Below are 27,714 nucleotides of genomic sequence, written 5' to 3'. Positions count from 1 at the left end.
AGACAGCGTATCTTCCACAGACAGCGTATCTTCCAGAGACAGCGTATCTTCCAGAGACAGCGTATCTTCCAGAGACAGCATATCTTCCAGAGACAGCGTATCTTCCAGAGACAGCATATCTTCCAGAGACAGCATATCTATTAGAATCCTATGTGAAAGGAGTATTACAATACAACGCTGACAAAAAGTATTTGCCCCCTTTCTGATATTCTCTATTTTTGCATATTTTTGATACCGAACGTTATCAGATCTTCAACCAAAACCTAATATTAGATCAAGGGAACCTGAGTTTACAAAATAATAAAAATAATGATACTTATATATTTATTTAATTAACACAGTTATGCAAAGTTATGCAACACCCAATGCCCCTGTATGAAAAAGTAATTGCCCCCTTACACTCAATAACTGGTTGTGCCACCTTTAGTTGCAATGACTCCAACCAAACGCTTCCTGTAGTTGTTGATCAGTCTCTCACGTCGCTGTGGAGGAATTTTGGCCCACTCTTGCATACAGAACTGCTTTAACTCAACAACATTTGTGGGTTTTCAAGCATGAGCTGCTCGTTTCAAGTCTTTGCCACAACATCTTGACCGTTGCTTTGAGGTTCTTAATGTGGAATGCAGTGTTTGGTTTTCGCCAGACATAAATGGGACACATCTCATCCAAAAAGTTGACTCAAGTTTGCGTAAAAAGAACCTGGAAGCACTTGCATGATCATCAAGACTTGGAAGAATGTTCTATGGACAGATGAGTCAAAAGTATAACTTTTTGGACGACATGGTTCCAGTAATGCCTGGTGAAAACCACACTCTGCATTCCACAGTAAGAACATCATACCAAAGGTCAAGCATGGTGGTGGTGGTGTGATGGTTTGGGGATGCTTTGCTGCCTCAGGACCTGGACGACTTGCCTTAATAGAAGGAACCATGAATTCTGCTCTGTATCAGAGAATTCTAGAGGAGAATGTCAGACCATCCGTCTGTGAGCTGAAGCTGAAGCGCAGCTGGGTCATGCAGCAAGACAATGATCCAAAACACACAATCAAGTCTACATGAAAATGGCTAAAAAGCAACACATTTGAAGTTTTGGAATGGCCTAGTCAAAGTCCAGACCTAATCCCAATTGAGATGTTGTGGCAGGACTTGAAACGAGCAGTTCATGCTTGAAAACCCACAAATGTCGCTGAGTTAAAGCAGTTCTGCATGGAAGAGTGGGCCAAAATTCCTCCACAGCGACGTGAGAGACTGATCAACAACTACAGGAAGCGTTTGGTTGGAGTCATTGCAGCTAAAGGTGGCACAACCAGTTATTGAGTGTAAGGGGGCAATTACTTTTTCACACAGGGGAATTGGGTGTTGCATAACTTTGTTTATGAAATAAATTAAATAAGTATGTAATTGTTGTGTTATTTGTTCACTCAGGTTCCGTTTATCTAATATTAGGTTTTGGTTGAAGATTTAGTATAAAAACATTTGCGAAAGTAGAGAAATTTAGAAAAGGGGGCAAATACTTTTTTCACAGCACCGTATCTTCCGGAGACCGAGCAGAGTGCTTGAGATATCCTATTATTACCTTCCATATGTTCAGTATCTTCAGCAGGGAGGATACAGGCTGAGGGATGAGGAATCGCATTCTACATTCTGCCATTACCTCCCCACTAACTTCACCATTTGGAAACCTCCACTTCGTTAGCTGCGCCATGTGGAAGCCATGTTGTAACCATGATGTCATTCCACTCCTTTATTTCCCATGTCTCCATCTCTCTATCCCATCAGTGCCTACACTGAGGCCACCATGCTGTTCTCCCGCCAAGACACGCTGGACGAGCTGGACGGAATGCCGTCAGACGTTCCCATTCCCAAAACCAGCGATCGTGCCCGGCCCAAACTCCATAAGATTTACGGCCTGGACGCTTCCAAGTCGACTGACAGCAGCAGCAGCCAAGTGTCCAGGTGCCAGGTCCAAGCCAAAAACCTCCTCTTCCTCCTCCTCTTCCTCCTCCTCCTCCTCCTCCTCCTCCTCCTCCTACACCTCCTCCTCCTCCTCTTCCTCCTCCTCTTCCTCCTCCTCTTCTTCCTCCTCCTCGTCCTCCTCTTCTTCTTCCTCTTCCTCCTCCTCTTCCTCTCTTCCTCTTCCTCCTCCTCTTCCTCCTCCTCCTCCCCTTCCTCCTCTTCCTCCTCCTCCTCTTCCTCCTCCTCTTCCTCCCCTCGAACCCATTTTGTGTTTATGTGTAGCTTATTATAACTTATCATCATTACATGTGGTTTGTCAGTCATCTTTATAAACGTTGTTTCTGTTCCTCAAACTTCACAAACTACTGTCAATATACATTTTGGGATTAATAGGATTATTTATGCCCTTCACATTGAATGAGATCAATGTCAGATTGTCAGTCATGCTTGTCAGTCATGCTTGTCAGTCATGCTTGCTGTTCTGTCAACCAAAGTTTGAAACTACACAATGATACATTGGGCTGTTGAGTGAGTGTCACCCAAATACTCTCAACTTTGTGAATAGAGTACAGAGCATCAACAGTAACCAGTATCTTTGTGAATACAGTACAGAGCATCGACAGTAACCAGTATCTTTGTGAATACAGTACAGAGCATCGACAGTAACCAGTATCTTTGTGAATACAGTACTGCGCATCGACAGTAACCAGTAACTTTGTGAATACAGTACAGAGCATCGACAGTAACCAGTAACTTTGTGAATACAGTACAGAGCATCGACAGTAACCAGTAACTTTGTGAATACAGTACTGAGCATCGACAGTAACCAGTATCTTTGTGAATACAGTACAGAGCATCGACAGTAACCAGTATCTTTGTGAATACAGTACTGCGCATCGACAGTAACCAGTAACTTTGTGAATACAGTACAGAGCATCGACAGTAACCAGTAACTTTGTGAATACAGTACTGAGCATCGACAGTAACCAGTAACTTTGTGAATACAGTACAGAGCATCGACAGTAACCAGTAACTTTGTGAATACAGTACTGAGCATCGACAGTAACCAGTAACTTTGTGAATACAGTACAGAGCATCGACAGTAACCAGTATCTTTGTGAATACAGTACTGAGCATCGACAGTAACCAGTAACTTTGTGAATACAGTACAGAGCATCGACAGTAACCAGTAACTTTGTGAATACAGTACTGCGCATCGACAGTAACCAGTAACTTTGTGAATACTTAGTGTTTGTCTGTCTGTTGTTTGTCTGTCTGTCTGTCCCCCACAGCGAGGCGACTCAGTGCATCACTCTCTACTCACGGCAGGGCACCACTGACACCATCGAGGAGGTGGAGGACGAACAGGACCAGGGGGAGGACAGGCAGCACGGACCCTGGGGACCCCCACATCCGGAGGCAGAGGGGGCTGAGGGTACCCCCTGGTGGAGGGGTGGTGGAGAGACCACGGAGGAGGAGAGGGACCAGGGCCAGGGGGATCCATGGGGGTCTCCAGGCCCAGGGGAGGGCCCCTCCTTCAGGGTAGACGGTCCAACCTCGACACTCCTGTCCCTTCCACCAGGGTCCCAGGACTGTACCACTGACAGTGACGATGGGGGTGTCCGGCAGGAGTACCTGAACACAGAGGAGTGGGACTGGGCGGGTCAGCTGTACGCCCCAAACACCTCGGACGCCCCAAACACCTCGGACGCTGACGTGTCTCCCAGCTACAGCAAGGTTGGTTGTCTATGTCCCTTGTCACACTGAGCCGGGTTCCGTTCTAGGATTCTTCCTTCTAGGGAGTTTTTCCTGGCCACTGCTTTCACTTCTGCTTTGCTTGCTTTTTGGGGTCGGGCCGGGTTACTGCAAAGCACTTTGTGACAACTGCTGATGTTAAAACGGCTTTTATAAAAAATACATTTGATTGATTGATTTATAATTTGATTGCTCACACAGCAGCACTTGGTGATTTGTAGTATAATGAAAAGTGTAAACTAAATATATTATTATTATTATTTTGTTATTAAGGCGGTGAGCTTCGACCGTCTGGAGGTGACTGATGATGATGATGATGAGAGGATGATGGTGATGACCCCTGACACCAGCCGGTCAGACTATCTGGACGATCCCCTGCTGCCCTCACTGACCTCTGAACTCACCGCCAGCGAGCTGCTGCTCAACAAGTAAGTGGATAAGACACACTGTCTATTCTAGATAAAATAGAACTCGTCTATACAGTGGAATTGAGTACAATAGGACAGTACTTGCCAACCATTTTTTGAACTGTGGCACACCTTGATTTGATTAAAACATTTTGCAGCACATCTAAAATGTCCCTATTAATTTAGTTAGTGGTAATGACTTCCATCTCATCTGATCCATACTGCAAATCATCTATTTTCTGTGACAAAGATTAAATTGGGTTTATTTGAACTATTGTCATAGTTCCTTACTCATAATGACTCATTTCCACTTTAAGAGCCTCCCACAAATCTGCACAAAAAAAATACACAACGTGGCCAAAAGTATGTGGACACCGGTTCGTCAAACATCTAATTCCGAAATCATGGGCATTAATATGGAGTTGGTCCCCCCCCTTTGCTGCTATAACAGCCTCCACTCTTCTGAGAAGGCTTTCCACTAGATGTTGGAACATTGCTGCGGGGACTTGCTTCCATTCAGCCACAAGAGCATTAGTGAGGTCGGGCACTGATGTTGAGCGATTAGGCCTGGCTCGCAGTCGGCGTTCCAATTCATCCCAAAGGTGTTCGATGGGGTTGAGGTCAGGGCTCTGTGCAGGCCAGTCAAGTTCTTCCACACCTATCTCGACAAACCATTTCTGTATGAACCTCGCTTTGTGCACAGGGGCATTGTCATTCTGAAACAGGAAAGGGCCTTCCCCAAACTGTTGCCACAAAGTTGGAAGCACAGAATCGTCTAGAATGTCATTGTATGCTGTAGCGTTAAGATTTCCCTTCACTGGAACTAAGGGGCCTAGCCCAAACCATGAAAAACAGCCCCAGACCATTATTCCTCCTCCATCAAACTTTACAGTTGGCACTATGCATTGGGGCAGGTAGAGTTCTCCTGGCATCTGCCAAACCCAGATTTGACCGTCGGACTGCCAGATGATGAATCGTGATTCATCACTCCAGAGAACACGTTTCCACTGCTCCAGAGTCCAATGGCGGCAAGCTTTATACCACTCCAGCCAAAGCTTGGCATTGCTTGTGTGCGGCTGCTCGGCCATGGAAACCCATTTCATGAAGCTCCCGACGAGCAGTTCCTGTGCTGACGTTGCTTCCAGAGGCAGTTTGGAACTCGGTAGTGAGTGTTGCAACCGAGGACAGACGATTTTTACGCACTACACGCTTCAGCTTGAAAGACACTGAGCTCTTCAGTAAGGCCATTCTACTGCCAATGTTTGTCTATGGAGATTGCATGGCTGTGTGCTCGATTTTATACACCTGTCAGCATGGGTGTAGCTGAAATTGCCGAATCCACTCATTTGAAGGGGTGTCCACATACTTTAGTGTATTTTTTTTATAGCTCTGGTAATATAGGTCTTTCATTTTGAACAGTTTGGGCTAGAGACGAGTGGTTTTCTGCATTTTAAACATGTAACCACAGACACAAACCTCCGTTTGTTTCTATAGCAGAGGCTGTGGTCCAGCTAAGCCTCATCAGACTTGCTTGTGCTAACAGTTCTCACAGGGGAAGTGAAATGATACTAATTACTTTGCTTGTGTTGCGCGCTCCTCAAATGATACTAATTATTTTGCTTGTGTTGCGCGCTCCTCAAATGATACTAATTATTTTGCTTGTGATGCGCGCTCCTCAAATGATACAAATTATTTTGCTTGTGTTGCGCGCTCCTCAAATGATACTAATTATTTTGCTTGTGATGCGCGCTCCTCAAATGATACTAATTATTTTGCTTGTGATGCGCGCTCCTCAAATGATAGTAATTATTTTGCTTGTGATGCGCGCTCCTCAAATGATACTAATTATTTTGCTTGTGATGCGCGCTCCTCAAATGATACTAATTATTTTGCTTGTGATGCGCGCTCCTCAAATGATACTAATTACTTTGCTTGTGTTGCGCGCTCCTCAAATGATACTAATTACTTTGCTTGTGTTGCGCGCTCCTCAAATGATACTAACGTAACAACGGTCTGAGCACACTGGACTGTTTAACAACCACACAGACGGAACCATGTGACATTTTAATGTTTTATCTGACCACCACTAGTGCTCCCAAGTCAACAGTCCATGTGCATTCCACAGGGTCACATTTTATAAGTGAGTGTTCATTATTTTTTTATTTATTTTTTCAAGATTAGGAAAGGTTTTGCGGCCTGAGACTTTCCTCAAAGCACAACAGTGTGCTGCGACACCGCGGTTGAAAACCACCGCTATAGAGGATGGTGGAACACATGACTACCTGAAATTATGCTTCATTTGTTATCAAATTTAATTCAATTACTTCCCACGCAAAACCTTAGGGTCCATGATTCTAATAGGAAACATTCACACCTCCATCCTAGCTTGGTCGCCGGATCTTTTAACTCTTTAGCTAATATCCCCCGCCCCCCCCCCCACCCCCCTCCATCAGGATGTTCCATAATGAGGAGTTGGAGCGGTCCGACCGGTTCTACGCGGGCCAGCCACTGGCGTTCCAGTTGGTCTACGCCCTGTACAACATGCTGGTGGCCCACTCTGAGACGGTGTGTTACCTGGTCATCATCCTCAACAACATGCTGTCAGCCTCCTGCATCACCCTGGTCCTCCCCATCCTCATCTTCCTCTGGGCCATGCTGTCGGTGCCCAGACCCAGTAAGAGGTTCTGGATGACCGCCATCGTTTACACCGAGGTAACGGAGCACTGCGTCCCAAACAGTACCCTATTCTCTAGTTAGTGCACTACTTTTAGCCAGGGCGCATAGGGCTCTGGTCAAAAGTAGTGCACTATATAAGGACTAGGGTGCCATTCTCTGGTCTAATGTAGTGCACTATATAGGGAATAGGGTGCCATTCTCTGGTCTAAAGTAGTGCACTATATAGGGAATAGGGTGCCATTCTCTGGTCTAAAGTAGTGCACTATATAGGGAATAGGGTGCCATTCTCTGGTCTAAAGTAGTGCACTATATAGGGAATAGGGTGCCATTCTCTGGTCTAAAGTAGTGCACTATATAGGGAATAGGGTGCCATTCTCTGGTCTAAAGTAGTGCACTATATAAGGACTAGGGTGCCATTCTCTGGTCTAAAGTAGTGCACTATATAGGGAATAGGGTGCCATTCTCTGGTCTAAAGTAGTGCACTATATAGGGAATAGGGTGCCATTCTCTGGTCTAAAGTAGGGCACTATATAGGGAATAGGGTGCCATTCTCTGGTCTAAAGTAGTGCACTATATAGGGAATAGGGTACCATTTGGGACTCAGGCTAGATAATAATGTATACTGCTATACGCTACACAGAGCTACTGCCCAGTAAACACATGACACTGCTATAGTCTGTGACAGACAGGTCCCACGGCCGAGCTAGAGGTTTTGAAAGACCGCCATTGTACACTGGCGTATGGGATGGCATTAACTTAATATAATTTACATGCAGGTACTTTCTATGATAGTTTACTTTACAATTCTTTAGTTGAATATGTATTGTCTGTGCACCGTGTTAATCCTGTCTATGACCCTACACAATGAGTGTCTCTAAATTAACAAAACAATCATGATACTCATCTCTAAGGATGCCCCTGAAGAGAAATACAATATTTGTGGTGACTATTTACATTTTACATTTTAGTCATTCAGCAGACGCTCTTATTCAGAGCGATTTACAGTTTTGCATTAATCTGAAGAACAGTCAGTCATTCATCTGAAGAACAGTCAGTTCATTCATCTGAAGAACAGTCAGTCATTCATCTGAAGAACAGTCAGTTCATTCATTTGAAGAACAGTCAGTCATTCATCTGAAGAACAGTCAGTTCATTCATCTGAAGAACAGTCAGTCATTAATCTGAAGAACAGTCAGTCATTAATCTGAAGAACAGTCAGTCAGTAATCTGAAGAACAGTCAGTCATTAATCTGAAGAACAGTCAGTCAGTAATCTGAAGAACAGTCAGTCATTAATCTGAAGAACAGTCAGTCAGTAATCTGAAGAACAGTCAGTCAGTAATCTGAAGAACAGTCAGTCAGTAATCTGAAGAACAGTCAGTTCATTCATCTGAAGAACAGTCAGTCATTAATCTGAAGAACAGTCAGTCAGTAATCTGAAGAACAGTCAGTTCATTCATCTGAAGAACAGTCAGTTCATTCATCTGAAGAACAGTCAGTTCATTCATCTGAAGAACAGTCAGTTCATTCATCTGAAGAACAGTCAGTCATTAATCTGAAGAACAGTCAGTTCATTTATCTGAAGAACAGTCAGTCAGTAATCTGAAGAACAGTCAGTCCATTCATCTGAAGAACAGTCAGTTCATTCATCTGAAGAACAGTCAGTTCATTCATCTGAAGAACAGTCAGTTCATTAATCTGAAGAACAGTCAGTCATTAATCTGAAGAACAGTCAGTTCATTTATCTGAAGAACAGTCAGTCAGTAATCTGAAGAACAGTCAGTCCATTCATCTGAAGAGCAGTCAGTTCATTCATCTGAAGAACAGTCAGTTCATTCATCTGAAGAACAGTCAGTTCATCATCTGAAGAACAGTCAGTTCATTCATCTGAAGAACAGTCAGTCATTCATCTGAAGAACAGTCAGTCAGTAATCTGAAGAACAGTCAGTGATTAATCTGAAGAACAGTCAGTGATTAATCTGAAGAACAGTCAGTTCATTCATCTGAAGAACAGTCAGTGATTAATCTGAAGAACAGTCAGTTCATTTATCTGAAGAAGAGTCAGTCAGTAATCTGAAGAACAGTCAGTCCATTCATCTGAAGAACATTCAGTTCATTCATCTGAAGAACAGTCAGTTCATTCATCTGAAGAACAGTCAGTTCATCATCTGAAGAACAGTCAGTCATTCATCTGAAGAACAGTCAGTCAGTAATCTGAAGAACAGTCAGTGATTAATCTGAAGAACAGTCAGTGATTAATCTGAAGAACAGTCAGTTCATTCATCTGAAGAACAGTCAGTTCATCATCTGAAGAACAGTCAGTTCATTCATCTGAAGAACAGTCAGTTCATCATCTGAAGAAGAACAGTCAGTCAGTAATCTGAAGAACAGTCAGTCATTCATCTGAAGAACAGTCAGTCAGTAATCTGAAGAACAGTCAGTGATTAATCTGAAGAACAGTCAGTGATTAATCTGAAGAACAGTCAGTGATTAATCTGAAGAACAGTCAGTTCATTCATCTGAAGCGTTTTCTCTTATTTGTACCTTTATTTAACTAGGCAAGTCAATTAAGAACAAATTCTTATTTACAATAACGGCCTACCAAGAGGCAAAAGGCCTTTTGCGGGGACGGGGGCTGGGATAAATAAATAAAAATGTTTGGTCAAAACACGCATCACGACAAGAGAGACACCACAACACTACATAAAGAGAGACCTAAGACAACATCACAGCATGGCAGCAACACATGACAACACAGCATGGTAGCAACACAACATGACAACAACATGGTAGCAACACAACATGGTAGCAACACAACATGGTAGCAGCACAAACATGGTACAAACATTGTTAGGCACAGACAACAGACATGAATGGCAAAGAGACAACGATACGTCACGCGAAGCAGCCACAAGTTTCAGTAAGAGAGTCCATGATTGAGTCTATGAGTCTCTTTGAGTCTATGAATGTAGAGATGGAGATCAAACTGTCCTGTGTTTTTTGCAGCTCCTTCCAGTTCGCCAGCTGCAGCGAACTGAAAAGAGGAGCGACCCAGGGTTGTGTGTGCTTTGGGGACCTTTAACAGAATGTGACTGGCAGAACGGGTGTTGTATGTGGAGGATGAGGGTTGCAGTAGGTATCTCAGATAGGGGGAGTGAGGCCTAAGAGGGTTTTATGAATAAACATCAACCAGTGGGTTTGCACCGGGTGTACAGAGATGACCCGTTTACAGAGGAGTTTAGAGTTCAGTGATGTGTCCTATAAGGAGCATTGGTGGCAAATCTGATGGCCGAACGGTAAAGAATATCTAGCCGCTCGAGAGCACCCTTACCTGCCAATCTATAAATTACGTCTCCGTAATCTAGCATGGGTAGGATGGTCATCTGAATCAGGGTTAGTTTGGCAGCTGGGGTGAAAGAGGAGCGATTACGATAGAGGAAACCAAGTCTAGATTTAACCTTAGCCTGCAGCTTGGATATATGCTGAGAGGACAGTGTACCGGACGGGGGGGGGCAGTCTTCTTACGGAACCATATGACCTTTGTTTTGGAGGTGTTCAGAACAAGGGTTAAGGGCAGAGAAAGCTTGTTGGACACTAAGAAAGCTTTGTTGTAGAGCGTTCAACACGAAATCCGGGGAGGGGCCAGCTGAGTATAAGACTGTATCATCTGCATATAAATGGATGAGAGAGCTTCCTACTGCCTGAGCTATGTTGTTGATGTAAATTGAGAAGAGCGTGGGGCCTAGGATGGAGCCTTGGTGACAGGCAGTGGCTGAGACAGCAGATGTTCTGACTTTATACACTGCACTCTTTGAGAGAGGTAGTTAGCAAACCAGACCAAAGACCCCTCAGAGACACCAATACTCCTTAGCCGACCCACAAGAATGGAATGGTCTGCCGTATCAAAGGCTTAAAAATAGCAGCACAACGTTGCTTAGAATCAAGGGCAGTGGTAACATAATTTAGTACCTTTAAAGTTGCAGTGACACAACCACATATCTCAGTCATAGTAAGTACATTTTTCCTCAATAAAGTAGCTATTGGCAAAGTCAGAGCTAGTAAGGGGGGAAAAAGTCAAGTGCGAGTGTTAGTTCACAAAAGGCTTTCTTTGGGTGGGGTGGGGGGGTTGCTGTGGGATTATTTAAGATACTCTTTGAAGAGGTAGGATTTCAGATGTTTTCGGAAGATGGGCAGGGACTCTGCTGTCCTAGCTTCAGGGGGAAACTGGTTCCACAATTGGGGTGCCAGGACAGAGAAGAGCTTGGACTGGGCTGAGCAGGAGCTGCCCTCCCGTAGGGGTGGGTGGGCCAAGATACCAGAGGTCGTAGAACAGAGTACTCAAATTAGGGTGTAGGGTTTGAGCAGAGCCTGAAGGTAAGGAGGGTCGGTTCCTCTTGCTGCTCCGTAGGTAAGTACCATGGTTTTGTAGTGGATGCGAGCTTCGGCTGGAAGCCAGTGGAGTGTGTGGAGGAGTGGGGTGACATGGGAGAACTTGGGAAGGTTGAACACCAGGCGGGCTGCAGTGTTCTGGATAAGTTGCAGGGGTTTGATGGCACAAGCGAGGAGCCCAGCCAACAGAGAGTTACAGTGGTCCAGACGGGAGAGGACAAGTGCCTGGATTAGGACCTGCGCCGCTTCCTGTGTGAGGTAGGGTCGTACTCTACAGATGTTGTAGAGCATGAACCTGCAGGAGCGGGTCACTGCTTTGATGTTTGCAGAGAACGACAGGGTGTTGTCCAGGATCTCCCCAAGGTTCTTTGCACTCTTGGAGGGGGACACCGTGGCGTTGTCAACCGTGATGGAGAGGTCTTGAAGAGGGCAGGCCTTCCCCGGGAGGAAGAGCAGTTCCGTCTTGTCGAGGTTGAGCATGAGGTGCTGGGCTGACATCCAAGCTGAGATATCTGCCAGGCACGCAGAGATGCGTCTCACCACCTGGGTGTCAGAAGGGGGGAAGGAGAAAAGTAGTTGAGTGTCGTCCGCATAGCAATGATAGGAGAGACCATGTGATGATATGACAGAGCAGAGTGACTTTAGTGTATAGAGAGAAGAGGAGAGGGCCTAGAACCGAGCCCTGGGGGACACCAGTAGTGAGAGTATGTGGTGCAGACACAGATCCTCTCCACATCACCTGGTAGGAGCGGCCTGCCAGGTAGGATGCAATCCAAGAGTGCGCAGAACCTGAGACGCCCAGCCCTGAGAGGGTGGAGAGGAGGATCTGATGGTTCACGGTGTCGAAAGGCAGCGGATAGATCTAGGAGGATGAGGACAAAGGAGAGCGAATCAGCTTTGGCAGTGAGGAGAGCCTCCGTGACACAGAGAAGAGCAGTCTCGGTTGAGTGACCCATCTTGAAGCCTGACTGGTTAGGCTCAAGAAGATCGTTCTGAGAGAGATAGCAAGAGAGTGTTGGTCATGTGTGTTATGGAAAGAAAAGAAATAAGCGATACCGGTCTGTAGATTTTGACATCAGATGGTCGTGGTCAGGAATAAGGGAAGTGAGGAATAGAAGGTCTCCAGAGATGGTCTGAAGAAGGGAGGAGGGGATGGGGTCGAGCGGGCAGGTTGTCGGACGGCCAGACCTCACTAGTCGCAGGATGTCATCTGAAGAGAGAGGGGAGAGGAGAGGTCAAGGCGTAGGGTAGTTCTGTGTGAGCGAGACCAGTGGACTCAATAGGCTGAGTGAATGAGGAGTGGATGTCATCAACCAATTTTTCAAAGTGGTTGACAAAGTCGTCCGCAGAGGGGGAGGGGGGGGGGGGGGGGGGATTAAGGAGGGAGGAGAATGTGGATAATAGTTTTCTAGGGTTAGGGGCAGAAGCTTGAAATTTAGAGTGATAGAAAGTGGCTTTAGCAGCAGATACAGAGGAAGAGAAGGTTGTTATGTGAATTTCTATCTCTAATTCAACCTAAGCTTGAATCATTACCAGAGGTTGTAAGGCTCTGGTTTTAATCATCAATGATTCAAGGTCCACAACCCACAAGTATTATCTGTATTTTTATTCATGGAGAGCTCTGGCGCTAAAAACACATGCATTACTGTTTTATACCTCCTGACAAACAAAGGCACTTTGCTCCTCCCACCTTTAGGTGGCTTTTCTAAACAGTTTCCGCCTTCCCCTTCACCCTTGAATGTTTAGTACCGCCCCCTCTGTTAGTGGGTTGACACTACATGATAATTCTAACATTTATACTGTATTTGGGGTGAAATCCTTTAGTCATTATTCTTAAAATACAAATTAATCTAACAAAGGTAGAGAGGAGGGAGTGAAAGTCCTCCAGAAAGTTTAGTTTTCCTCTATTTTTGCTCAGTTGCCCACAGCCCTGTTCTGAAAGCTCGCAATGAGTAACTCAGCCACGGTACAGGGGGGAGGGCCGAGCCGCCCGGGAGGAAAGGGGACAGTGAATGTCATAGGATGCAGAAAGGGAGGATAGTAGGGTCGAAAGAGGCAGAATCAGGAGACAGGAGGGAGAAGGATTTAGCAGAAGGGAGAGATGATAGGATAGAAGAGGAGAGAGTAGTGGCGCATGACCATCTGGGTAGGGGCTGAGTGGCTAGGGTTGGAGCAGTGGGAGACAGAAAAGGAAACAAAGTAGTGATCAGAGACCTGGAGGGGGGTTGCAGAGAGATTAGTAGGCGAGCAGCCTCTAGTAAAGATGAGGTCAAGCGTATCGCCTGCCTTGTGAGTGGGAAAGGGTGTGGTCAAAAGAGTCAAGGAGGGGAAAGAAAGAGTTGGAAAGAAATTAGTCGAAGGCAGACGTCGGGAGGTTGAAGTCGCCCAGTACGAAGAGGGGTGAGCCATCGTCAGAAAATTCGCTTATAAAGGTGTCAAGCTCAATGAGGTACTCTCTAAGGGCACCTGGTGGGCGTTGGATGACAACAATGTTAAGCTTGAGTGGACAAGTGACAGTGACAGCATGGAATTCAAATGAGGAGATGAACAGGTGAGAGATGGAGAAAATAGAAAATCTCCACTTAGGAGAAATTAGTAGCCCTGTGCCATCACCATGACGACCAGATGCTCTCGGACTATGAGAGAAAACATAGTCAGATGAAGAAAGAGCCGCTGGAGTAGCAGTGTTCTCTGGGGTGATCCATGTCTCCGTCAGGGACAAAAAGTCAAGGGACTGAAGGGCAGCATAGGCTGAGATTAACTCGCCGTTCTAGACCGCAGATCAGCAGTTCCGAACGCTGCCGGAGACCCGGAATTCCACATACAGCGCCTTCAGAAAGTATTCATACCCCTTGACTCATTCCATATTTTGTGTTACAGCCTTAATTTAAAATGGATCAAATATATTTTTTTCTCTCTCACCCATCTACACACAATAACCCAAAATGACAAAAGTGAAAACATGTTTTTGGAACTTTTTGCTAATAATAATAAACATTGTGTCCTACTATAACTTTCAGAAAATTGTGTGCACAGGCTAAATTTGAAGGGTTGCAGCCAAGAGGAGCATCAAGAGGCCTACAGGGAGATGTGGAATGGAAAACACACAGAGCAAAATGAGATCTCATTGTGTGCAAAGCTGTCGTCAAGGCAAAGGGTGGCTATTTGAAGAATCTCAAATATAATATATATTTTGATTTGTTTAACACTTTATTGGGGGTTACTACATGATTCCATATGTGTTATTTCACAGTTTTGATGTCTTCACTATTATTCTACAATGTAGAAAATAGTAGAAATAAAGAAAAACCCTGGAATGAGTAGGTGTTCTAAAACCTTTGACCGGTAGTGTATACAGTGGGGAAAAAAAGTATTTAGTCAGCCACCAATTGTGCAAGTTCTCCCACTTAAAAAGATGAGAGAGGCCTGTAATTTTCATCATAGGTACACGTCAACTATGACAGACAAAATGAGAAAAAAAAATCCAGAAAATCACTTTGTAGGATTTTTAATGAATTTATTGGCAAATGATGGTGGAAAATAAGTATTTGGTCAATAACAAAAGTTTCTCAATACTTTGTTATATACCCTTTGTTGGCAATGACACAGGTCAAACGTTTTCTGTAAGTCTTCACAAGGTTTTCACACATTCCTCCATGCAGATCTCCTCTAGAGCAGTGATGTTTTGGGGCTGTCGCTGGGCAACACAGACTTTCAACTCCCTCCAAAGATTTTCTATGGGGTTGAGATCTGGAGACTGGCTAGGCCACTCCAGGACCTTGAAATGCTTCTTACGAAGCCACTCCTTCGTTGCCCGGGCGGTGTGTTTGGGATCATTGTCATGCTGAAAGACCCAGCCACGTTTCATCTTCAATGCCCTTGCTGATGGAAGGAGGTTTTCACTCAAAATCTCACCATACATGGCCCCATTCATTCTTTCCTTTACACGGATCAGTCGTCCTGGTCCCTTTGCAGAAAAACAGCCCAAAAGCATGATGTTTCCACCCCCATGCTTCACAGTAGGTATGGTGTTCTTTGGATGCAACTCAGCATTCTTTGTCCTCCAAACATGACGAGTTGAGTTTTTACCAAAAAGTTATATTTTGGTTTCATCTGACCAGATGACATTCTCCCAATCCTCTTCTGGATCATCCAAATGCACTTCAGACGGGCCTGGACATGTACTGGCTTAAGCAGGGGGACACGTCTCGCACTGCACGATATGAGTCCCTGGCGGCATAGTGTGTTACTGATGGTAGGCTTTGTTACTTTGGTCCCAGCTCTCTGCAGGTCATTCACTAGGTCCCCCCATGTGGTTCTGGGATTTTTGCTCACCGTTCTTGTGATCATTTTGACCCCACGGGGTGAGATCTTGCGTGGAGCCCCAGATAGAGGAAGATTATCAGTGGTCTTGTATGTCTTCCATTTCCTAATAATTGCTCCCACAGTTGATTTCTTCAAACCAAGCTGCTTACCTATTGCAGATTCAGTCTTCCCAGCCTGGTGCAAGTCTACAATTTTGTTTCTGGTGTCCTTTGACAGCTCTTTGGTCTTGGCCATTGTGGAGTTTGGAGTGTGACTGTTTGAGGTTGTGGACAGGTGTCTTTTATACTGATAACAAGTTCAAACAGGTGCCATTAATACAGGTAACGAGTGGAGGACAGAGGAGCCTCTTAAAGAAGAAGTTACAGGTCTGTGAGAGCCAGAAATCTTGCTTGTTTGTAGGTGACCAAATACTTATTTTCCACCATAATTTGCAAATAAATTCATTAAAAATCCTACAATGGGATTTTCTGGATTTTTTTTTCTCAATTTGTCTGTCATAGTTGACGTGTACCTATGATGAAAATTACAGGCCTCTCTCATCTTTTTAAGTGGGAGAACTTGCACAATTGGTGGCTGACTAAATACTTTTTTTCCCCACTGTATGTAGGTATAGTTAAAGTGACTATGCATAGATAATAAACAGAGAGTAGCAGCAGCGTAAAAGAGGAGGTGGGGGGGGGGGGACAATGTAAATAGTCTGGGTAGCCATTTGAATAGCTGTTCAGGAGTCTTATGGCTTGGGGGGTAGAAGCTGTTAAGAAGCCTTTTGGACCTAGACTTGGCGCTCTGGTACCGCTTGCCGTGCGGTAGCAGAGAGAACACTCTATGACTAGGTTGGCTGGAGTCTTTGACAATTTGTAGGGCCTTCCTCTGACACCGCCTGGTATAGAGATCCTTCCTCTGACACCGCCTGGTATAGAGATCCTTCCTCTGACACTGCCTGGTATAGAGATCCTTCCTCTGACACCGCCTGGTATAGAGATCCTTCCTCTGACACCGCCTGGTATAGAGGTCCTTCCTCTGACACCGCCTGGTATAGAGATCCTTCCTCTGATATAACCAATAGGCTAAATGTAGGTACATTTAGCTGGGGGGGGGCAATGAGGAGATTCTGGATCTTTCCCTCACGGTCCCGTGTAGCTCAGTTGGTAGAGCATGGAGTTTGCAACAGCAGGGTTGTGGGTTCAATTCCCACAGGGGGCCAGTATGAAAAAAAACCAACACATTATGCACTCACTAACTGTAAGTCGCTCTGGATAAGAGGGTCTGCTAAATGACTAAAATGTGAAATGGGGACGTGGGAGTGGCGTTGCCATGGCGTGAAATTCAATGGATCTATAATATTGTTGGGTTTCATGTCTTCTCTCATCTAGGTCGCCATCGTCATCAAGTACATCTGCCAGTTTGGCTTCATTCCCTTCAACCAGAACCTAGTGGTGGATGGGAATAAACCCTACCACCCTCCCAACATCATCGGAGTGGAGAAGAAAGATGGATACCTCGTCTACGACCTCATACAGCTTCTAGCGCTCTTCTTCCACAGGTCCATCCTGAAGGTAGATGGATACGTTGTCTATGACCTCATACAGCTTCTAGCGCTCTTCTTCCACAGGTCCATCCTGAAGGTAGATGGATACGTCGTCTATGACCTCATACAGCTTCTAGCGCTCTTCTTCCACAGGTCCATCCTGAAGGTAGATATACGATCGTTGTCTACGACCTCATACAGCTTCTAGCGCTCTTCTTCCACAGGTCCATCCTGAAGGTAGATATGCGATCGGTGCCTAAAGCGTCTCAGAGAAGGAGCGCTGATCTAGGACCAGTTTTAACTTGTTGAACCATAATGAAGAAGATCAAATGGAGCGTATTGTACCAGTGTTCATACTGATCTAGGATCAAGATCAATATGATAGAACTGATTTGTTATTATCAAGTTATTACTGACAGCTCTTGGTCTCAGATCGTAATACAATGTGATCGATTGTTTTGTCTCATGCTCCATTGGTACCCCTACCTCTCCTCTACACTCTCCCGTCGTAGTGTCATGGTCTCTGGGACGAAGACAACCTTAAGGACACCCTCCGCCAGGACAGTGAGTCGAAGGAAGACGAGAGGACGGAGAAGGAGAGGGAGGCCATTCCCGTCCCCTCCACCTACCGCGAGAGGAAGGGCTCCACCCAGACCCCCGGGTCTATAAACCTGGGCACGGGCACCTCCATGGACTACCTCCAGCAGCAGACCTACCAGAGAAGGGAGAGCTCCAGTGGAGGGTCTCATAACTCCCACCGCTCGAGCCACTCTCTACGCTCCAAGAGAGGTAAGGACACTTACTTTACTAGTAACTATAATTTACTTTACTTGGCTATTTTATATTTACATTTTAGTGATTTAGCAGACGCTCTTATCCAGAGCGACTTACAGTAGTGAGTGCGTACGTTTTCATATTTGTTCGTACTGGTCCCCCCGTGGGAATCAAACCCACAACCCTGGCGTTGCAAGTGCCATGCTCTACCAACTGAGCCACACGGGAACATACTGTACTGTACTTGGCTACTTACTTAACTTGTCTACTTACTGTACTTTACTTGGCTACTTAGTGTACTTTGCTTGGCTACTTAGTGTACTTTGCTTTAATTTGGCTACTTACTGTACTTTACTTGGCTACTTATTTTACTTGTCTACCCACTGTACTTTACTTGGCTACTTAGTGTACTTTGCTTTAATATGGCTACTTACTGTACTTTACTTGGCTACTTATTTTACTTAGCAAATTAGCCACTTTACTTTACTTTACTTGACTTTACAATAGGGTTAGGGCCTCGCTCAATACATTTAGAGATGTAACCTCATTACATCTAGCCTTTAGCTCGTTGACATGCGTTGCCATGGTTTCTCCAGGAAGCACTAACTCCAGGAACAGTAGCCGTGGAGACGGGAGTGAGGTGTCAGTGCAGCAGAAGACTAAGAAACAGCTGATCATGGAGAAACTCAGAGAACAGATGATCAAAGCCAAGACCTTCACTATCAAAAGGTGGGCTTGGTTGACTGATTGATTGAGTGGTTGATTGATTTATTGATTTATTAAATGGCTCTTTGTCATAAAATAACCTAGCATAATATTCTCCTACATTTGTTTTGTATTCTCTCCAGGACCATGAAGGTCTACCTCCCTGTCCGTCGGTTCTTCTCCAACCTGGTCCACCCAGAGCACAGCGCTGTGATAGACGTCTATGTCCTCATGTTCCTGGCCGACACCGCCGACTTCATCATCATCGTCTTTGGGTTTTCTGCTTTTGGGGTATGTCTTTACATTTGACATCATCTTATTATCCTGTCAGAAACAGTCAGCAGGGTCCTGTGTGGCTCAGTTGGTAACCATGTGGTCTTCGCAACACCAGAGTTATGGGTTCAATTCCCACATGGATCACATATTTAAAAATGTGGCATCAATTATTTCTTCTTCTTCTCAGAAACACTCAGCGGGAGCCGACATCACGTCGTCTCTGTCGGAGGACCAGGTTCCCGGAGCCTTCCTGGTGATGGTGCTGATCCAGTTTGGGACCATGGTGGTGGACCGGGCCCTGTACCTCAAGAAGACAGTGCTGGGGAAGATCATCTTCCAGGTCGTCCTGGTGTTCGGAATTCACTTCTGGATGTTCTTCATCCTCCCCGGACTCTCTGAGAGGTAAATACTCACCTAGTGATGTCCATTTGTTCATTTGTTGATTCGTTAATTGGTTAATTAGTTATGGGATCCATTTCTGGATGTTCTTCATCCTGCCCAGACTTTCTGAGGTAACAACCCTGCCTAACACTTCCTATAAATACCCATGATGCATTATAACCACATGTATAATGCTTTATATGCTAATGTGTCATAATCTATTTCAGGATGTTCTTCATCCTGCCTGGAGTCACTGAGAAATATAATTATCTCCTTTCTGTGTTAATTAGTTCATTCATCTGATATAAATTCATTTGATTGATTGAATTAGTTAATTTGTAAACATATCTAGTTTTTTTTAGATCTGCATGAGTCCCTAGGGGGTAGGGGCTCGTGATCGATTAAGGATCTATCATTAGTAACTGTGTTTATCAATAGTAACCATGTTTAACAGGGTTTGTACCTCTGTCCACTTTGCAGGCGTTTCAATGAGAACACTGTAGCCAAGCTGTGTTACTTTATCAAGTGTATCTACTTTGGGCTGTCAGCCTATCAGATCCGCTGTGGCTACCCCACCAGAGTCCTGGGTAACTTCCTCACCAAGAGCTACGACTACGCCAACCTCTTCCTGTTTCAAGGGTGAGTTGGGACACGGTAGGGAGTAGTAGGATATTCAGCATACGGCGCATTCGGAAAGTATTCAGACCCCTTGACTTTTTCCACATTTCGTTACGTTACAGCCTTATTCTAAAATTAGTTAAATAAAAACATTTCCTCATCAATCTACACACAACACCCCATAATGACGAAGCGAAAACAGATTTTGATAACGTTTTGCAAATGTATAAAAAAACAAAAAACAGAAATACCTTATTTCCATAAGTATTCAGACCCTTTGCTATGAGACTCGAAATTGAGCTCAGGTGCATCTTGTTTCCATTGATCATCCTTGAAATGTTTCTACAACTTGATTGGATTCCACCTGTGGTAAATTCAATTGATTGGACATGATTTGGAAAGGCACACACTTGTCTATATAAGGTCCCACAGTTGACAGTACATGTCAGAGCAAATACCAAGCCATGAGGTCATAGGAATTGTCCGTAGAGCTCCGAGACAGGATTGTGTCGAGGCACAGATCTGGGGAAGGGTACAAAAAAATTCTGCAGCATTGAAGGTCCCCTAGAACACAGTGGCCTCCATCATTCTTAAATGGAAGAGCTGGCCGCCCGACCAAACGGAGTAATCCGGGGAGAAGGGCCTTGGTCAGGGAGGTGACCAAAAACCCGATGGTCACTCTGACAGAGCTCCAGAGTTCCTCTGTAGAGATGGGAGAACCTTCTAGAAGACAACCATCACTGCAGCACACCACCAATCAGGCCTTTATGGTACACAAAAAAAAAAAAAATGTATGCACGCATGACTGTAAGTCGCTTTGGATAAAAGCGTCTGCTAAATGGCATATTATATTATTATTATTATATTATGGTAGAGTGGCCAGACGGAAGCCACTCCTCAGTAAAAGGCACATGACAGCCCGCTTGGAGTTTGCCAAAAGGCACCTAAAGACTCTCAGACCATGAGAAACAAGATTCTCTGGTCTGATGAAACCAAGATTGAACTCTTTGGCCTGAATGCCAAGCGTCACGTCTGGAGGAAACCTGGCACCATCCCTACGGTGAAGCATGGTGTTGGCAGCATCATGCTGTAGGGATGTTTTTCAGCAGCAGGGACTGGGAGACTAGTAAGGATCGATGGAAAGATGAACAGAGCAAAGTACAGAGATCCTTGATGAAAAGCTGCTCCAGAGCGCTCAGGACCTCAGGCTGGGGTGAAGGTTCACCTTCCAACAGGTCAACGACTTGAACCCGATCGAACATCTCTGGAGAGACCTGAAAATAGCTGTGCAGCGACGCTCCCCATCCAACCTGACAGAGCTTGAGAGGATCTGCAGAGAAGAATGGGAGAAACGCCCCAAATACAGGTGTGCCAAGCTTGTAGCGTCATACCCAAGAAGACTCGAGGCTGTAATCGCTGCCAAAGGTACTTCAACAAAGTACTGATTAAAGGGTCTGAATACTGATGTAAATGTCATATTTAAGTTTTATATTTTTTATACATTTGCAAAAATGTATAAAAACCTGTTTTTACTTTGTCATTTTGGGTTATTGTGTATAGATTGATGAGGGGAAAAAAACAATTTAATCAATTTTAGAATAAGGCTGTAATGTAACGAAATTTGGAAAAAAATCAAGATGTCTGTGTTCAGTGTTGTAGTACTCGAGCCCAGGACTCGTAACTTGACTCGGACTCGACCAGTAGTCACAAAGTCTCTCTCCCTTCCCATAATTCAACATGCCAGATATGAGAAATAGGTTTGAGTGTCCTAACCCAGTCCCCTCCAGGTTCCGTCTGATCCCGTTCCTGTCTGAGTTGCGTGCAGTGATGGACTGGGTCTGGACCGACACCTCCCTGTCCTTATCCTCCTGGATCTGTGTGGAAGACATCTACGCACACATCTTCGTCCTCAAGTGCTGGAGGGAGTCAGAGAGGGTTGGTTGTGTCCTCTGTTCATGTGTCTACCGAACGCTTCAGAAGAAAGTATTCACACCCCTCGACTTTTCCCACATTCTGTTGTGTTACAGCCTGAATTTCAGATGGATTAAATTGAGATTTTTTTGTCACTGGGCCTCCACACAATACTCCATAATGTCAGTGAAATTATGTTTATAGACATTTTTACAAATTAATTAAAAATTAAAAGCTGAAATGTCTTGAGTCAATAAGTATCAACCCCTTTGTTATGGCAAGATTAAATAAGTTCAGGAGTAAAAATGTGCTTAACAAGTCACATAATAAGTTGCATTGACTCATTCTGTGTGCAATAATATTGTTTTAACATGATTCTTTAATGACTACTTCATCTCTGTACCCCACACATACAATTATCTGTAAGGTCCCTCAGTCGAGCAGTGAATTTCAAACCACAAAGACCAGGGAGGTTTTCCAATGCCTCGCAAAGAAGGGCACCTATTGGTAGATGGGTAAAACAAAAAAAAGCAGACATTGAATATCCCTTTGTGCATTGTGACGTTATTAATTACACTTTGGATGGTGTATCAATACACCCAGTCACTAAAAAGATACAGGTGTCCTTCCTAACTCAGATGCCAGAGAGGAAGGAGACCATGAGGCCAAATGGTGACTTTAAAACAGTTACAGAGTTTAATGGCTGTGATGGGAGAAAACTGAGGATGGATCAACAACATTGTAGTTACTCCCCAATACAGAGTGAACAGAAGGAAGCCTGTACAGAATATAAATATTCCAAAACATGCATCCTGTTTGCAACAAGACACTATAGTAATATTGCAAAAGAAATTGGCAAAGAAAATCACCTTTGTTTGGGTCAAATCCAATACAACACATTACTGAGTATCACACTCATGTTATGGTTATGCTTGTCATCGTTAAGGAATGCAGAGTTTTTCAGGATAAAACATTAACGGAATGGAGCTAAGCTCAGGCAACATCCTAGAGGAGAACCTGGTTCAGTCTGCTTTCCACCAGACACTGGGAGATGAGTTCACCTTTCAGCAGGACAATAACCTAAAACACAAGGCCAAATCTACACTGGAGTTGCTTACCAAGAAGACAGTGAATGTTACTGAGTGGCCAAGTTACAGTTTTAATGATCAACAACCAATTTGACAGAGCTTGAAGAATTTTGAAAATAATAATGGGCAAATATTATGCCGTCCAGGTGTGGGAAGCTCTTAGAGACTTACCCAGAAAGACTCACAGCTGTAATCGCTGCCAAAGGTGCTTCTACAAAGTATTGACTCAGGGGTGTGAATATTTCTGCATTTCATTTTGTCATTATGGGGTATTGTGTGTAGATGGGTAACAGAAAAAAATTATTTTTGATCCATTTTGAAATCAGGCTGTAACACAACAAAATGTGAAATAAGTCAATGGGTATGAATACTTTCTGAAGGCCACTGGTACCCCCAGTCCATAACTATAGTCCTCCTCTCCCCTCCCCTCCAGAGGTACCCCCAGCCCATAACTATAGTCCTCCTCTCCCCTCCTCTCCCCTCCAGAGGTACCCCCAGCCCATAACTATAGTCCTCCTCTCCCCTCCTCTCCCCTCCAGAGGTACCCCCAGCCCATAACTATAGTCCTCCTCTCCCCTCCAGAGGTACCCCCAGCCCATAACTATAGTCCTCCTCTCCCCCTCCAGAGGTACCCCCAGCCCATAACTATAGTCCTCCTCTCCCCTCCAGAGGTACCCTCAGCCCATAACTATAGTCCTCCTCTCCCCCTCCAGAGGTACCCCCAGCCCATAACTATAGTCCTCCCCTCCCCTCCCCTCCAGAGGTACCCTCAGCCCATAACTATAGTCCTCCTCTCCCCTCCAGAGGTACCCCCAGCCCATAACTACAGTCCTCCCCTCCCCTCCCCTCCAGAGGTACCCTCAGCCCATAACTATAGTCCTCCTCTCCCCTCCAGAGGTACCCCCAGCCCATAACTACAGTCCTCCCCTCCCCTCCCCTCCAGAGGTACCCTCAGCCCATAACTATAGTCCTCCTCTCCCCTCCAGAGGTACCCCCAGCCCATAACTATAGTCCTCCTCTCCCCTCCAGAGGTACCCCCAGCCGCGGGGCCAAGCTAAGAAGCCGGTGGTGAAGTATGGGATGGGAGGGATGATCGTCATGCTTCTCATCTGTATCATCTGGTTCCCTCTACTCTTCATGTCTCTGGTCAAGTCTGTGGTGGGGGTGGTCAACAAACCACTGGACGTCTCCTTCTCCATCACCCTGGCCGGGTTCCAGGTACTGTAGCAGAACTAAGGCTCTACTACTGATAGGTCCATCAGTTGATCGGGATCGGGATTGATCCGTCAGTTAGCCAGCCAGTTTTTGGTGACCTGCTTTTTGCTTAAGATGTTCTGTAGATTCCATCCTACATTATGTCTTCCAGCCCATCTTCACCATGAGTGCTCAGCAGAACCAGCTCAGAGGAGTCTCCAACCATGACTTCCATGGCACCTTCATGAGGTCATACCTGTCCTACCCTGTAAGTGCACGGTTACAAGGATTTTATGTATTTTATGCAACTACTATGTGTGTTGTCTCACTGGGTTGGTAGCCAAGCACAGGACAAATCTACATTGTAACAGAGGGATAATGTTATCTTCCCTCCTCTCTTCCTCTCCTCTCCTCCTCTCCTCTCCTCCTCTCCTCCTCTTCTACTCTCCTCCTCTCCTCCTCTCCTCTCCTCCTCTCCTCCTCGCCTCCTCGCCTCCTCACCTCCTCTCTTCCCCTCCTCCTCTCCTCCTCTCCTCTCCTCCTCTCTTCCTCTCCTCCTCGCCTCCTCACCTCCTCTCTTCCCCTCCTCCCCTCCACCTCTCCTCCTCTCCTCCTCTCCTCCTCTCCTCCTCTCCTCTCTTCCTCTCCTCTCCTCCTCTTTTCCTCTCCTCCTCTCCTCCTCTCTTCCTCTCCTCTCCTCCTCTCCTCCTCTTCTCCTCTCCTCCTCTCCTCCTCGCCTCCTCACCTCCTCTCTTCCCCTCCTCCTCTCCTCCTCTCCTTCTCTTCCCCTCCTCCTCTCCTCCTCTCCTCTCTACAGAAAGCGATGCAGTGGTTGGAGTCCTACATGCCAGAGGACCTGACCATAGCTGAGTTGGAGGGCAGCTCTAACAGTCTGTGGACCATCAGTCCTCCCAGTAGAACTAACATCATGGAGATGCTCAACTCCAAGGAACAGTTCCCCATCACTGTAGCTTGGTCTGTCCAGCGGTAAGAACAGTTCCCCATCCCTGTAGCTTGGTCTGTCCAGCGGTAAGAACAGTTCCCCATCCCTGTAGCTTGGTCTGTCCAGCGGTAAGAACAGTTCCCCATCCCTGTAGCTTGGTCTGTCCAGCGGTAAGAACAGTTCCCCATCCCTGTAGCTTGGTCTGTCCAGCGGTAAGAACAGTTCCCCATCCCTGTAGCTTGGTCTGTCCAGCGGTAAGAACAGTTCCCCATCCCTGTAGCTTGGTCTGTCCAGCGGTAAGAACAGTTCCCCATCCCTGTAGCTTGGTCTGTCCAGCGGTAAGAACAGTTCCCCATCCCTGTAGCTTGGTCTGTCCAGCGGTAAGAACAGTTCCCCATCCCTGTAGCTTGGTCTGTCCAGCGGTAAGAACAGTTCCCCATCCCTGTAGCTTGGTCTGTCCAGCGGTAAGAACAGTTCCCCATCCCTGTAGCTTGGTCTGTCCAGCGGTAAGAACAGTTCCCCATCCCTGTAGCTTGGTCTGTCCAGCGGTAAGAACAGTTCCCCATCCCTGTAGCTTGGTCTGTCCAGCGGTAAGAACAGTTCCCCATCCCTGTAGCTTGGTCTGTCCAGCGGTAAGAACAGTTCCCCATCCCTGTAGCTTGGTCTGTCCAGCGGTAAGAACAGTTCCCCATCCCTGTAGCTTGGTCTGTCCAGCGGTAAGAACAGTTCCCCATCCCTGTAGCTTGGTCTGTCCAGCGGTAAGAACAGTTCCCCATCCCTGTAGCTTGGTCTGTCCAGCGGTAAGAACAGTTCCCCATCCCTGTAGCTTGGTCTGTCCAGCGGTAAGAACAGTTCCCCATCCCTGTAGCTTGGTCTGTCCAGCGGTAAGAACAGTTCCCCATCCCTGTAGCTTGGTCTGTCCAGCGGTGAGAACAGTTCCCCATCCCTGTAGCTTGGTCTGTCCAGCGGTAAGAACAGTTCCCCATCCCTGTAGCTTGGTCTGTCCAGCGGTAAGAACAGTTCCCCATCCCTGTAGCTTGGTCTGTCCAGCGGTAAGAACAGTTCCCCATCCCTGTAGCTTGGTCTGTCCAGCGGTAAGAACAGTTCCCCATCCCTGTAGCTTGGTCTGTCCAGCGGTAAGAACAGTTCCCCATCCCTGTAGCTTGGTCTGTCCAGCGGTGAGTGTTCACTACGACCTGGTCCGTCTAAGAGTAGAGTAGTGTAGAGTAGTGTAGAGCAGTATAGTGGCTGGAGATCACTCTGTCGTGCTGATTGAGTTAGAATAACAGACTGGAAGCTTTAAAAGGAGGGTGGTGCTTGAAATCATTGTTCCTCCTCTGTTTACCATGGTTACCTGCAAGGAAACACGTGCTGTCATCATTGCTTTGCACAAAAAGGGCTTCACAGGCAAGGATATTGCTGCTAGTAAGATTGCACCAGTCACGATCGTTGTGAGAAGCGGACCAAGGCGCAGCGTGATAGGCGTACATCTTTTAATGAGTACTTTTCACAAATAACAAAACAACAAAACGATACGTGAAGTCTAAAGGTTCACCAACACAAACCTATACAGAACAAGATCCCACAAATAACTAGTGCCAACAGGCTGCCTAAGTATGGTTCCCAATCAGAGACAACGAGAATCAGCTGCCTCTGATTGGGAACCACCCTGGCCAACATAGAAAACACGAACTAGAACACAACATAGAAAATCACACATAGAAAATCCACACCCTGGCTCAACATATAAGAGTCCCCAGAGCCAGGGTGTGACAGTACCCCCCCCCAAAGGCGCGGACTGCGACCGCGCCAACCAAACCCAACAGGGGAAGGACCGGGTGGGCATTCCGCCTCGGAGGCGGATCCGGCTCCGGGCGTGACCACCACTCTCTCGCTACCCCCCCGTAGCGCCCCTGGTCTGGTCTGGCCCCGCTGGCCGGACCTGGACTGGACACCGGTGGAGCGGATTGCTCAGGCTCCGGTGTGGAGCAGGCACCGGTGGAACAGGCACGGGCTGTGCCGGACTGACGACGCGCACCACTGGCTTGGTGCGGGGAGTAGGAACGGGCCGGACCGGGCTGACGACGCGCACCACTGGCTTGGTGCGGGGAGCAGGAACGGGCCGGACCGGGCTGGCGACGCGCACCACTGGCTTGGTGCGGGGAGCAGGACGGGCCGGACCGGGCTGACGACGCGCACCACTGGCTTGGTGCGGGGAGCAGGAACGGGCCGGACCGGGCTGGCGACGCGCACCACTGGCTTGGTGCGGGGAGCAGGAATGGGCCGGACCGGGCTGGCGACGCGCACCACTGGCTTGGTGCGGGGAGCAGGAACGGGCCGGACCGGGCTGGCGACGCGCACCACAGGCTTGGTGCGGGGAGCAGGAACGGGCCGGACCGGGCTGACGACGCGCACCACAGGCTTTGTGCGGGGAGCAGGAACGGGCCGGACCGGGCTGACGACGCGCACCACAGGCTTGGTGCGGGGAGCAGGAACGGGCCGGACCGGGCTGGCGACGCGCACCACAGGCTTGGTGCGGGGAGCAGGAACGGGCCGGACCGGGCTGACGACGCGCACCACAGGCTTGGTGCGGGGAGCAGGAACGGGCCGGACCGGGCTGGCGACGCGCACCACTGGCTTGGTGCGGGGAGCAGGAACGGGCCGGACCGGGCTGGCGACGCGCACCACTGCCTTGGTGCGGGGAGCAGGAACGGGCCGGACCGGGCTGACGACGCGCACCACAGGCTTGGTGCGGGGAGCAGGAACGGGCCGGACCGGGCTGGCGACGC

General features: G+C 46.7%; 1 protein-coding gene across 1 annotated transcript in view; it reads left to right on the top strand.

Annotated features, from left to right (window-relative positions):
* LOC311146336 (piezo-type mechanosensitive ion channel component 2-like) overlaps window positions 1–27,714 on the top strand; it is a gene marked incomplete at both ends in the record, with an annotated part of 102,644 nt that overhangs the window by 61,137 nt on the left and 13,793 nt on the right. Inside the window, 14 exons of the mRNA XM_084182819.1 lie at window positions 1,779–1,955; window positions 3,248–3,692; window positions 3,984–4,138; window positions 6,571–6,829; window positions 16,881–17,063; window positions 17,548–17,824; window positions 18,406–18,538; window positions 18,658–18,805; window positions 18,978–19,192; window positions 19,652–19,810; window positions 21,577–21,724; window positions 23,818–24,006; window positions 24,155–24,250; window positions 24,800–24,969. Coding sequence (XP_084038945.1) covers window positions 1,779–1,955; window positions 3,248–3,692; window positions 3,984–4,138; window positions 6,571–6,829; window positions 16,881–17,063; window positions 17,548–17,824; window positions 18,406–18,538; window positions 18,658–18,805; window positions 18,978–19,192; window positions 19,652–19,810; window positions 21,577–21,724; window positions 23,818–24,006; window positions 24,155–24,250; window positions 24,800–24,969 — 2,754 coding nt within the window. The remainder of the gene's footprint in view (window positions 1–1,778; window positions 1,956–3,247; window positions 3,693–3,983; window positions 4,139–6,570; window positions 6,830–16,880; window positions 17,064–17,547; window positions 17,825–18,405; window positions 18,539–18,657; window positions 18,806–18,977; window positions 19,193–19,651; window positions 19,811–21,576; window positions 21,725–23,817; window positions 24,007–24,154; window positions 24,251–24,799; window positions 24,970–27,714) is intronic.

This window comes from Coregonus lavaretus (assembly GCF_964263955.1).
Source record: "Coregonus lavaretus genome assembly, chromosome: 19".
NCBI classification, from domain to species: Eukaryota; Metazoa; Chordata; class Actinopteri; order Salmoniformes; family Salmonidae; genus Coregonus; species Coregonus lavaretus.
Note: the sequence above shows the minus strand (reverse complement) of the source record. Positions and strands in the feature narration are given on the sequence as shown.